This window comes from Garra rufa, chromosome 2 (assembly GCF_049309525.1).
Source record: "Garra rufa chromosome 2, GarRuf1.0, whole genome shotgun sequence".
Classification (NCBI taxonomy): Eukaryota; Metazoa; Chordata; class Actinopteri; order Cypriniformes; family Cyprinidae; genus Garra; species Garra rufa.
The window spans coordinates 7,595,133-7,609,103 of record NC_133362.1 but is presented as its reverse complement, the minus strand read 5'-3'; the positions used below and the strand labels follow the sequence as shown (position 1 = coordinate 7,609,103).

The 13,971-nt window shown below is 31.1% G+C and overlaps 1 protein-coding gene across 1 annotated transcript in view; it reads left to right on the top strand.

The window, feature by feature from the left end:
* The window catches only part of anapc1 (anaphase promoting complex subunit 1), a 108,433-nt gene extending 94,668 nt beyond the window's left edge, over positions 1 to 13,765 (top strand). The window contains exons 39-46 of the mRNA XM_073834566.1: positions 1,503 to 1,589; positions 2,106 to 2,223; positions 6,332 to 6,409; positions 6,494 to 6,561; positions 8,648 to 8,786; positions 9,085 to 9,171; positions 12,024 to 12,119; positions 13,529 to 13,765. Of these exons, the coding sequence (XP_073690667.1) occupies positions 1,503 to 1,589; positions 2,106 to 2,223; positions 6,332 to 6,409; positions 6,494 to 6,561; positions 8,648 to 8,786; positions 9,085 to 9,171; positions 12,024 to 12,119; positions 13,529 to 13,765 (910 nt within the window). The remainder of the gene's footprint in view (positions 1 to 1,502; positions 1,590 to 2,105; positions 2,224 to 6,331; positions 6,410 to 6,493; positions 6,562 to 8,647; positions 8,787 to 9,084; positions 9,172 to 12,023; positions 12,120 to 13,528) is intronic.
* Positions 13,766 to 13,971: the final 206 nt, after the last annotated feature.

Sequence of the window (13,971 nt, the reverse complement as noted above, 5' to 3'; positions counted from 1 at the left end):
TGCTGAGGAAGCTGAAGGTGATGGGGTGGCCAAGTATGTCTCCAGACCTGAAGCTTATGCACCTGTGGGGCATCCTCAAATGTAAGGTGGAGAAGCACCATGTGTCTAACGTCCAGCAGCTCTGTGAGGAGTGGAAGAGGATCCCAGCAACAACCTGTGCAGCTCTGGTCAATTCCATGCACAGGATGATTAAGGCAGTGCCAGATAACAATGGTGCTAACACAAAATATTGACACTTTGGACAGGTTCACTTTTGTCGCCAGCTATTTGACAATAATGGCTGTATGTTGAGTCATTTTCAGGGGACAATAATGACTACTCTAAATATATCTAGTTTCATTTCTATAGTATTGTCCCTTCAGAAGATATACTAAAATATGACACAAGATAGTTATGGAAGTTCACAGAACTGACTTAGTAATAGCTGCGTAAAACTGTTTAATCTGACCATGTGGCACTTTTTAAGCATTACCATATCGCATATTGTATATCGCATTATTTAATGTGTTATCGCATATCGCATTTTTCTTCAATATCGCACAGCCCTAGTACAGGTCCAAAAAAATACCGCTTCTTGGTACCCATCCCTAATTATGATAGCAAGTACATGTAAGATGCGACAAGGGCACCTTAAAATAAATTGTTACCTTGTTTTCTTCCAATAAATAAATGTTTATTTTGTGCTATAACTAGTAGTAAAGCATATGATCGGTTCTTGTGCAGCTTGAACATAGGCAACTACAGCGATCTGTTTTAGTTCATGCATTAAGAGAAAACAGCATAGATTAAATATTGATCTTATTGATCGATAAATATTGATCGCAAGCGTCCATATGGCTGATTATGTTTACGTGTTGTAGTTGTATTCACATTGTGTGCATGAAATCGACTGACACAGTAAAAACATCATGTTTTTAGTCCTCTAAAACGGTTTGAAATAGTTGAAAATTTGATGTATCATTGGTTTAGAACAAAGTAATGCATAATTTACCTTATGTAATGTGTTGCTGCTGTAGATATGAGAAAAATTGCATTTAAAAAAAATGTACGTGCATGTGTGAAGCAGCGAGCTGCAGGTGTTGTGGTGGGCCGGTACATAAGCTCTTGAGCTTTTTTAAAGAGAAATAAGGTGACCTCTAACCAGGTCAGTTAAAAGGCACAGTAAGAGCCTCTCGTCCTGTCGGAACCTGTTCGAGTGCACTCCTCAACTCGCCCATTATTTTTAAGTGAGGCCTTTTGAAAGAGCACAAATAGTACCGGTGAACAATGCATGACCAATTTCCCCCTCGCTACACAATTGCGTGTGTCACACACGCTCTGAAATATTGCCTCCGGGGACAACTGAATATGCAGCATGTGCATCCATTGTTTATTTTGCGCTAATTTTCCAGCGTCAATTCACCACATACGCTCATTTATGTTTTTCCTCACTCAACTGGAAATATGTTGTCAGAGAAAAGTCAAAACCTAATTTTTATGACATGCTTTTGCTTTTTCCACAGGTACACACTCAGCACCTCCAACTCGGCCATTGCCGCCCTGCTTTGTGCACTTTATCCTCATTTTCCTGCTCACAGCACAGACAACAGGTAGACAACAGCTGCTAACACACGCACACACACACACGTCACAATGAGCAAATATGACTTTATTGTCGGCGCTTCAGAGGAAAACCACTTTCATTTTTACTGTAAATGAGACTTGTTACCCAGAATCGTGAATGTGTGTGTATTGAATGCTCGTATCTACATGGTGTGAACGTGTCCTGTTAGACACCGGGCCCAAAAAGCATTCGCACACTTGAAAATATGTGAATGACGTTGCATTAGATTAAAAAGATATCAAACCAAGCTGTTTTAAAGAAAGAGCACAAACACAAAAATAGTGACAGTTTGAAAAAAGACAATACATCTAAACACTTTTCTGTGGTACTACTGCTGTTGAAAAAGAATAGAGATAATAAAAAAACATTGAAACACATCCTCTAGAGTTTACTCTACAACTGATTGTGTGTCAGACTGGCAGATGGGTTTGATGTTAAGGATGGAAGTATAAATAATCATTTTTTGTTTCTTCTAAACATATGTTCTTGTTCCTCTTTGCAGGTATCACCTCCAGGCGTTGCGCCACCTGGCTGTGCTCGCAGCAGAACCGCGTCTGCTGGTTCCTGTAGACGTGGACACTCTCAAACCCTGCTACGCTCTGCTAGATGTCACCTACAAGGTATGTGCTGCATGTGACTCACGCCTTGATGTGGTCTTTCAAAACATACTCTTACTCACATTCAATGAAAGGAAGTGTTATTTTAGTATTAATTATGTACTATCATAGTGTCTATTCAATTTTTGAATTGGCTTTCATTTTTATATTTTCAGTTCTCATGTGCTTTTGTAATGTTTTAAAAGTTTTAAACATTTCATTTATTTTCGGTGTAATAATTTAACTGATTTTATTTCAATTAGTTGCGAAGGCAAGATTTCTATACAGGTGCTGGTCATATAATTAGAATATCTTCAAAAAGTTTTTTCTACCACATCTTTTCCTTCCCTTCGCCTCTCTGTTAATGTGCTTGGACACAGAGCTCTGCGAACAGCCAGCCTCTTTTGCAATGACCTTTTGTGTCTTACCCTCCTTGTGCAAGGTGTCAATGGTCGTCTTTTGGACAACTGTCAAATCAGCAGTCTTCCCCATGATTGTGTAGCCTACAGAACTAGACTGAGAGACCATTTAAAGGCCTTTACAGGTGTTTTGAGTTAATTAGCTGATTAGAGTGTGGCACCAGGTGTCTTCAATACTGAACCTTTTCACAATATTCTAATTTTCTGTGATACTGAATTTGGGGTTATCATTATTTGTCAGTCATAATCATCAAAATTAAAAGAAATAAGCACTTGAAATATATCAGTCTGTGTGGAATGAATGTATACATTATACAAGTTTCACTTCTTGAATGGAATTAGTAAAATCAACTTTAAGATATTCTAATTATATGACCAGCACCTTTTTATTTATATATATATTTTTTTTATTTATTTTTTTTTTTTTTTAAGTTTGTGATCTAATGTTTACTTTTTATTTCAGTTAACAAAAATATTTTTTAATGCAACCTAAAAAATGCTGAGTTAAAAACAACCAACTTAGCATGTTAGAATTTTTTTTTTTTTTACATTTTAAAATTAGCATTTTAATTTAAGTGTATTCAACCATTCTCTGTTATCACTTTTAACCCAGCATTTGGGTTAAAACCCAGCATTTGGGTCAAAATAACTCAGATTTTTTTTTTTAACTACCCAGCACCTGGGTAAAAATATTAAAAACAATCCAATAAAATGATGCAACAGGCTGAACCCAGCATTTGAGTTAAAAAAACACAAACATGATTTTTTAGAATGTAGTACGTTTAGTGTTCATTTTAGTTAACAATAACAAACCTGGTTACAGACCATTTTCACTTTTTTAATTCACATTTGTTCCAACAACGCTTTTTTAAATTGTTCATTGAAATGCAAAAAAATAATAATAATAATAATAACAACTTGCTCTCTTTCTGAAACTGTTATTTCAGTATTACTTATACTATTTTATGCATGTTTTGAATGTTTGTAATTTCAGTACTTATTTTAACTTTAGTTTAAGTTATGTGCTCTTTTAATTTTTTTTGACAATTTCTTCAAAATTTATATTATTTTCTTCTGTTATTATTATTAATTTTAATACTTCAACTTTTTTATGTGTTGCCAATGCAAGACTTTTTAAAACCTTTTAAGTTTTTAATGTAATATTTACAATTTGTTTTATTTCAGCTTTCAGTTAAATTAAATACAATTATTTTTAATAGGTTGTCAGTAACAAAGCTGGTCACCAACATTAAATCAGACCATTTTCACATTTTAAATCACATTTAAGAACAACAGTGCTTTTTGTTTTGTATTTGCTCTATTTTATGCATTATTTACTATTTTATCTATTTTAGGAATATTTGGAATTAGCATTTATTTTTGTATTTTAATTTTTTTCAATATTTCAATTTTCATTTTAATTAAATTTTTTAGTAATTATGTGCTTTTGTCATTTTTTTATTTTTATTGTATTATTTTTTGTTTTGTTTGTTTGTTTATTTCTATTTCATGTTGCCTTGACACTTAAGTAAGTTTATCTTTTTCACCTAATATTTATATTTTATTTTATTTCATGTTTAGATCCATTTAAAATGTTTTAGTAGTTTTAGTTAACAATAATAACCCTGCTCTAAAATGACTTTCCCTCTCAGATGAAGTGCGGCATTAAATAATGTTAATCATTATTAATAATAGTTAACTGTTTGTTTCAGACTATAGTAGTAAGTAGAGACACTGCAGGTGAATAGGGTAAAAAAATTAACACATTTTTATCATGATTACATTGATAATTGCAAACATTTTTTGTATTACAAGCTTTTTAAAAAGTAAGGTTTAAATATGCAATTAAGGCATTATTTAATGAAATATGTGACCCTGGACCACAAAACCAGTCTTAAGTCGCTGGGGTATATTTGTAGCAATAGCCAAAAATACATTGCATGGGTCAATTTTTGATTTTTCTTTTATGCCAAAAATCATTAAGAAATTAAGTAAAGATCATGTTCCATGAAGATTTTTTGTAAAATTCCTACTGTAAACATATCAAAATGTAATTTTTGATTTGTAATATGCATTGTTAAGAACCTAATTTGGACAACTTTAAAGGTGATTTTCTCAGTCTTTTTGATTTTTTTTTGCATCCTCAGATTTCTGATTTCAAATAGCTGTATCTCGGCCAAATATTGTCCTATCCTAACAAACCATACATCAATAGAAAGCTTATTTATTGAGCTTCCATATGATGTATAAATCTCAGTTTTGTCAAATTTAACCTTATGACTGGTTTTGTGGTCCAGGGTCACATATGTGCTAATTTGCATAGATTTCTAGTACAAAAATCTAAACAGGTCAGTTTAAAAATTCTTTATTTTTTTTTGACATTAGAGTCAAATGTTTTTACAGAGGGAATTTTGGAATCTCATTTTGTCACTCTATAACTTAGAAAATACTTAGAACAGACGGAAAACAATATATTTACATTAATACATTTTTGGGGGAAATAAAATGTTGTATAAAATCAAGTAAATTATATATGAACAAATCCCTCTGTAAAAACCTTCAGGTTATAGACAGGAATAAAACTTTAAAGTTTGGTGTGTGTAAGTGCTATTGAAGTGGAGATTTATGGCTCAGTGTAGGAGAAAAAAATCAACGGCCTTTAAAAATAATAAACACTTAACGACATTTTTGGATGTTTTCTTTCTACTAGTCTGAAAAAACGCATTATGAAAAACCAAAATGCCCAAAATCTCAAACCTGACTTTGAAGCAATATAAGCAAACTAGATAAAAAAAAAAAGTTTGTCAAGACAAACTTTAAGTTGGCTTAAGAGAGCTGGACCGTAAAGTTTGATGGTTTGAAGTTTAAAGTAGTTTTAAAAGTTTAAAGTTTTAATATTCTGAAGGCAATAGAGTCTGTCAGAGAACAGCTTGGACTATTTGGAATGGTATAGAACTTTGGATTTTCTAATAGACTGACAGTTTGCAAAGGGTATGAATAATTTTGGACATGCCACTTTTTGTTCAAATGTAAATAAAAGATGAGTAATATTTTTTTTTTTTCCAGAATGATGCCTCTTGTACATCGTCTTATTATCTTTTGGGAAAATCCTGTGTCTTTTCCGGTCAAAAAACACTTGCTGGTTGGATAAAAGTCACTTTAGGTCAGAATTTGCCAGGGGTATGAATAATTTCGGGCTTGACGTATTTAAAAAGATAAGTAGTGATGCTCTTAAGGATGATCTTGACCTTTATTAAAAGTGCACTGCAAACTGATTTAACATCTGAGTTTCATGATCCGTTTTCAGTTCTTAAATTGACATCACATTTTCCCCCCTCATTTCACCTGCCATTTCCCATGCCATTTGTTGTTGGAGACAACAAAATTATCACATAGCTCCACATCCCAACATCTAACCGTCCCGTTGCGTGTGAGGCCATTAGGCCACATCAAAGAGATTTCTAGGTGATAAACATTGCGAAGGACTGTTGAAGGTTGACCGTGGCGTCTAACCATGTTTCCCTGCTGCTTTCAGGACGCATCTTTTCAATTAAGTGACGCCAGTGAAAGGAAAGGAACCAGCTGTTCACAGCAATTACAAAAACGTCTTTGCTCACGCAGGCATAGAGTCACGCATAGTAGACGTATACATCTTGATGCAAGGCATTAGGTTTCTAATCTGTTTGTGCATGCATGTGGTATGTGTTTAATAGGAGACGCAGTGGTACGAAGAGACAACCGTGGAGTTGATGGCTCCCACCATGCTGCCTGAACTTCACCTTCTGAAACGGGTAATAAATTAAACCGCTTTCAACTACAGCTCACACAAACTCCCTAAATCTGAGATTTGTATTTGCTTTTCTCTTTCCATACAGATTAAAGTAAAAGGTCCAAGATATTGGGAGCTGAACATCGACATCAGTAAAGGAACACAACATCTACAGTAAGTCTGCATGTAGATTAAGTGAGATGAAATCAAACTAAACCGCTTCAAGTTCTGTTCCAAAACCTAGTGAGCTGACTATCTAGATAGTTTGTTTTTAAGGCATCATAGCCACGGTCCAGATGTGAATGCTTTTTCAGAAGGTACTCAGCAATGTTGTGCTAATTTATTTTTGCAATCTATGGGAGCATCACATGTATTCTTCAAGATAAGACAATCCCAGAATGCACTGCGATAAGCACAGTGAAAATAAAAAAACATCCAAGATGCTGAATTTTTTTTTTTGTTCAGTACTGAAGTTTCAATATACACAAATGTATTTTGCATACTACATACCCACAACATTCCCAAATTTTGAAAAACATACCCACAACATTCCCAAATTAAAAAAATCTATATCATTTTTTTAAATTCCAATTTTATTAGAATTTAAAACTTTTATTCAGAAAGATTAAATTATTTAACTTAAGTGTCAAGGCAACATGAAGTAAAAATAAACAAATGCAAAAATAATAAAATGACAAAAGCACATAACTACTAGAAAAAATAATCAAAATTAAAATGACAAAAATAAAACTAATTCCAAATATATATTATATTATATATATATAAACAATAGTAAATACTAAACACTAATAAATACTAAAAAAAAGTAATACTAAAATAACACTGCTTCAGTGACACAAGTCACCATTTTTTTGCTTTTCAATGAACAATTACAAAAGCATTGTTTTTCTTTGTTATTATTATTGACTAAAATTGACATTTTCATTAAGTAAATGCTGAAATAAAAACCTAAACTTAAAAAGTTTAAAAAGAAATAGGAATCTTGCTTTGGCAACAAACTGAAATAAAATAAGTTGAAGTTTTAACATTTATATTATTGATATTTATATATTTCTTTTTATCTTTCTTAAACTTTCTTTAACTTATCCACTCTAATTTTATTAGAGTGTTCTACTTTAAATGATACTAGGTTTTATTTATTTATTTATTTATTTTACTCTGGAAGTACATTAATGGAGATTTTCAGAAAAGTTTTTCCTGGGAAAATATTAGGATTTTAATCAAATATCAGTTTGAAAGTTTGATTTTGATTTGATTTAGCTTGTGTGTAAAAAAAACCAAACAAAACTATATTGTCAAATTATTGTATACAATTCCTTAAAGTGTTGTTATTAATAATTATTTAAAATCTTGCTATTCTTGAGTTTTCTCTCAATATAACCTTTGATACTGACATGCTACAGTGATAATTTAAAAATATGCAATGATAATATTAATTCAACATATTAAGCAAAAGTTACAGTAAAGATGTGTATAATGGTATAAAAGTGTATAATGTTCATAACAAAAATTTTTCGGTCAAATCATTGTATACAATTCCTTGAAGTGTTGTTATTAAGACTACTTTAAATCGTATTATTCTTGTTTTCTTTACACTTACACAAATACAATGATAAATTAATATTAATTCAAAAAGGATGCATTAAATGAATCAAAAAGTGTTCTATTTCAAATTGCTGTTCTTTTGAACTTTTTATACATCAAAGAATCCAGTTTTTTCTTTTTAAACTGTTAGGCATAGCAACATCAATATAAGCAAAATATAAGCAATACAACTGTTTTCAACATTGATAATAATAAGAAATGTTTCTTGAGCAGGAAATCGGCATATTAGAATGATTTCTGAAGGATCATGTTACTGGGGTAATGTTGCTTAAAATACAGGAACAAATTATATTTTAAAATATATTCAAATGCAAAACAATTATTTTAAATTGTAAAAATATTTCACAATTTTTTTTTTTTTTTTTTCTGTATTTCTATACAAATATATGCAGAAATAGAGACTAATTAAAAAAAATAAAAGTAGCAACACCACTTTTAAACAGTAGCGTAGTTTTATGCTTAATGACATGCTGATATCTCTAAACAGTCAATATGACTGCTATTATAGAGTTGCTGCCCATGGAGTGTTCCAAATTACGTATTAGGTTGCATTAGCATGCTGCTTTATACGGCAGCTCCCTAGGTTTTGGAACGGAGCTCGATCAAGAACTTAAAGTATATTGTTTTTTTCTAGATCCATCCTATCCAAAGACGGCGTTCTGTACGTGAAGTTGCGCGCAGGACAGCTGCCCTACAAGGACGACCCTCAAGGCTGGAAGAGCTTACTGGCCCCCAACCTCAACAACAGAAGCGCTGAAGTTCGCACTTTTAAGGTGGGTTTGTGTGCAGGTTAAATATTACCAACAGTCCTACAGTCCACAAACTGGTTTGGCCGACATCTGTCAATATTTACCATGTCATATGCCTGTTTGTATATAATTCAAGCATTAATCCATTCATGCAAATACAGAGGATAAAGGTGCAAAGATATTTCTGGATGTTTGCAGAGGGTCTTGTGCTCCTAATTGGATTAAAGCAGCATAATGTGTTCTTTCAAACTGCTGCAAAGAATGTTGTTCATGTGAATGAGCTATTTTTCCCTTTCCTCCCACTTGTTCGTCTCCTACGCAGCCAGAGGCCATCGCAACCTTCACCTCAGACGCTGCTCTGGTCTCCTTCGCCGAGTACTTCTGCAGGGCCTCGGAAAACATGAAGCATGTGAGACCATAAACGTGTTGTTTTAAGGCAAAATGCATGGTTTGGGTAATAGGAAAAAAGCATTCATGTAGCTACTCCCTACAGAGGTGAAGTCTTGTCCGTGTGCATTCGTAAGGAAAGAAATGTGGATGCTAAATAGCAGTCTCTACTGAGACGACTTGATCTTTTAAAAACTGTTTAGGTGAGGTGAAAGCCTACAGACTGCAGCATGCAATTGTACAATGATTAATGTTTTCCTTTGAAACATCTAAGATGGAGGAAAAAAAGAAAAGCCTTTGGTTTTTATGTTCGTGGATTATTCTGGGTCATTTTGATCTTAAAGGAATGATCTGGCCTCTGTTAAAAGTTGTTTTATCTGCAAAATGTTCTTGAAAAAGTATGTAGGCCTCCCTCGGTTTGCATAAGCACATGCAAATGTGGAGAAAATGCCTTTTTTGGATCCAAAATTACTCCAAGCATTGCATTCTTTTTTAATGAGAATCAATTACACATCTATTGTCAACAAAAGCTCCCTGTGGTTTTCCACCAAAATAAAAGCTTGATGGTTAAAAAATCAAGTCAACCATGAATATTAGTTAGCTCTGTAAAATGTCTTTATAATATAAAATATTGATAGTTATAATAATAGATTGCGTCTTATTATCTTATTATTATTAGTTGTAGTAGTATTAAATACTTGATTATTTTATTTGACAGTATCATTACTGTAGTGACCCTGGACCACAAAACTAGTCATAAGGGTCATTTTTTTAAAATTGAGATTTATACAACATCTGTAAAAAAAAAAAAAAAAATATTGAGAAAATCGCCTTTTAAAGTTGTCCAAATAAAGTTCAAAAACTTTTCAAAAGGTTTTAATATATTTACAAAATATTTACAAAATATCTTCATGGAACATGATTTTTACTTAATATCCTAATGATTTTTGGCATGATTTTTTTTTTTTGGTAGAATATTTATAGTTATGTATTAATACAATAATAATAATAATATTAAGATTATAATAATAATCTTATATTATGAAAAATAATACTATTAATACAATATTATATTGCAATACAAAAGTATTATAACTATAGTTATATATTTATTTATTGGTTTAAGTTTTGCAATTAAAAAAAAAACTTAATCCTGATTAATCACATCCATAATAAAAGTTTTTGTTTACATAATATTTGTGTACTGTGTATATTTATTATGTATATATAAATACATACACATGCAATATTTTGAATGCATTTTCCATATATATATTTATATTCATATAATAAAAATTATTTATAAATTATTAAATATAAATTTAAAGTTAATAATAATTTAATAATGAAAAAATAATTTAAAAAATTAAATAAAAATATATAAATATTTTAATATATAAACAAACTTTTCTTAAATTTAAACATGCATGTGTGTATATTTATATATACATAATAAATATACACAGTACACACACATATATTTAAACAAAAGCCTTTATTTTGGATGCGATTAATTGCGATTAATCATTTGACAGCACTGAAAAGGGCTTGATTCTTTTATTTTACAGTAAAGTAGTATCATCAGTGTAGTAATATTTCTTTTATTGGTTTAATTGTTACAATTTAATAAAATAAATATTTTTTAAATTATGGTTGTGTTATTAATAGAATTATTAGTTATCATAACAGTCTATTTTTTGTTACAGTGCAACAATAGTTACTATAATATATTTTGATTGCTATCTAATTTTTTTAATATATTTTAATAATATTTTACAGTATTATAGTATTATTACTGCAGTAGTATAGTTATTAGTTTTATTCAATTTTAACGATTTAAAAAGCAAACTACAACAATAATAATAATTTGTAGTATTAGCAGTAATAGTGTTGTTATTAAGTACTCAATTCTTTTATGTTACAGTGCAAAGGTATACATTTTTATTGATTTAATTTTACATGTATGCCTTAATTTGTAATAAAAAGAAAAACATTGAAATAATAAAAATAATATTGTTATTATTATATTATATATAGTCATATTAAATAGTATCCACATGTTGAATTTCACTCTTAATCCTAATTTTAAAACAAAGTCTTTCTTTCCTCTAGGAGGGTCACATCTTTTTTTTTTTTAGTTTGTCTGATGAGTTTGTATCCTTGAGTAAAGTGATAGGATACATTGAAATATTAAAATAACATAACTATGAGACCATGTAAAATGGTAATGATGTGCAGTGATAAAGAGAATAAACTGATTTGGAAAGCAGATTTAGATAACTTTCATCTTTGACACTTTATTGTACAGAGGGTTTAACTCAAATTAAATGGAAAGTATGTCAGAAATGCTTTAAACCCATGAACTTTTCTTTTTTTTTTAAGATATCTAGTATGTTTCCACATGCAACATACGGTAATCAAATCGCCTCCTTTTGCGTATAAACAAACGGGAAATGTGTTTATAGTAAATACTGTTATAATGGAAGCTCAGCAGGAGAGCAGGCGTACCACAAATAAAAACTTTCAGTTTCAAAAGTATAACCTTAACACATCAAAGCAGGTTTATTGTCATTTCTTTCCTACGTAATAGAAAAGCAAATGAAATAAAGTGACGCCTGGAGGCTCGCTGCAAAGCGTTTAACCAGAAAATGTGTGTCACGGTAACTGTGTGAATACAGTAAATATGACCCACTTTCCGGCTATGCTTCCCATATGTGTGCATTACTATAAACATTTATTTATATTTCCAACTGAGGGATGAATCAACAGTATTTTTTGTAGTAATTGACTTAATGCTTTAAATAGACATGAAGTTTTACGTAAGTCGAAGGATGGTGTTGCTGTAGTTTTCACACATTTTTCTGTGTTCTACAGAAGCAGGAGACAGTGGCATTACTGTCAGCAATTCTGTATGAATGTGTGACACAGGAATACCCAGAAATGCTGCCAACCCACATCTCTATTGACCAGGTCAGTTACAGTAAAGCGCACATTTTTGAAAATGTCTCTTTTGCTCACCAAGGCTGCATTTATTTGATTAAAAATACAGTAAAAACTGCAGTTTTCTATGTTAATATATTGTAAAATGTAATTTATTTCTGTGATACAAAGCTGAATTTTCAGCATTGTTACTGTAGTCTTCAATGTCACATGATGCTGATTTGCAGCTCAAGAAACATTTCTGATGATTAGCAATTTTGCTGCTCAATATTTTTGTGGAAACAGTGATATCTTTTTTAAAAATGCAAAATCTTTTTTTGATAAAACCACCTAATTTAATATTAATATTAATAATAAATATATTTAATCATATATTATAAAAGAATAATTGTAATATCAATATAAATGTATTATTTATTATTAAATGAAACATTTTATATTAATATAATACTTATTATTTATTTTATTTTATAAAAGCCAAGATATTTCTAAAACCTTAATTTTTTGGAACCTGCCAAGAGCAAGTTTGGATTGGATTCCAGGCCAAATTGTAATCATAAAATGAAAAATAAAAAAAGAGAAAAATAAAAAAAAGTAACAAATCTTAGAAAACAAAATCAGGCTATTTTTAATCATTAAAAAGTTCAAAGAACAGGATTTTTTTTTTTATAGAAATCTTTTGAAAACTAAATATTTTAATATTAATCATTTATTATTATTATTATTTATTTTATTTTATGAAAGCAAATATATTTCTGAAACCTGAATTTTATGAAACCTGTCAAGAGCAAGCTTGGATTGGATTCCAGGCCAAAACAAAATCATAAAAATGAAAATAAAATAAAATAATATGGAAAAATTTTCCCCCAGAACAAAATTAAGTCATTTTTTTTATGATTACAAAGTTCAAAAGAACAGCATTTATTTGAAATAGATTTTTAAAAAATAAATAAATACTTAATATGATTTATTACTTTAATTATTGTTTATTTAATTTGATAAAAGTCACAATATTTCTAAAACCTGAATTTCATGAAACCTGTCAGGATTCCAGAAAAACAAAAAAATTAAATAATAAAAGAAAAGAAAACAAGACAAAAATAAAGTTACAAATTTTAGAACAAAATGAGGCCATTTTTTATTTAATGATTGCAATGTTCAAAAGAACAGCGTTTATTTGAAATAGTAATCTTTTGTAACATTACAGCTGTCTTTACTGTCACTTTTGATCAATTTACTGCATCCTTGCTGATTAAAACTATTAATTTCTTAGAAAACAACTTACTGACCCCAAACTCTTGAACAGTACAGTATATATTTCATCTTTTCACTTGCTTTGATGATTGCATGTACTTGCTATGATGAAAGGAGTCCATTATACAGGTTAAATGTGCCATAAGACAGTTAACACACTTGTGCATTTGTGATGGTCCCTGTAGGCCGTTCGGACTCTGGATCGGGGCGATCTCTGTGAGACGTTTAGTCTGTGGCAGATGAAGCTGGTGCTGGAGTTGTGTGAGAGTCGAGTCCTCCAGCAGCGGCTCAGAGAAACACAGGGTCAGGGTCGCGGCCTTCTGCTCAGCTCCGAGTTTCTGCCCGTCATGAAGAGCTCGGCCGACCGAGCCCTGGATCGCTGGCTCTGTGGTGAGGAACAGGACACTACTGTCAGCGTCTAGCATCATTTGCTCATATGCTTACTCAGATTTCTATTTGAGAGTTTCTGTGTTAGCTCATCCAGTCAGCGTCTGAGTCTTGCATGTGTTTAGTGTTTCGGTCAACACCTTCAGCTAGTGTGAAAGGCTGTAGTCATGTCTGATCTGTTGCAGGGTTGGTAACTTATGTCCGCATCAGATTCCAGCCCAAAATGTGCATAAGGAAAACA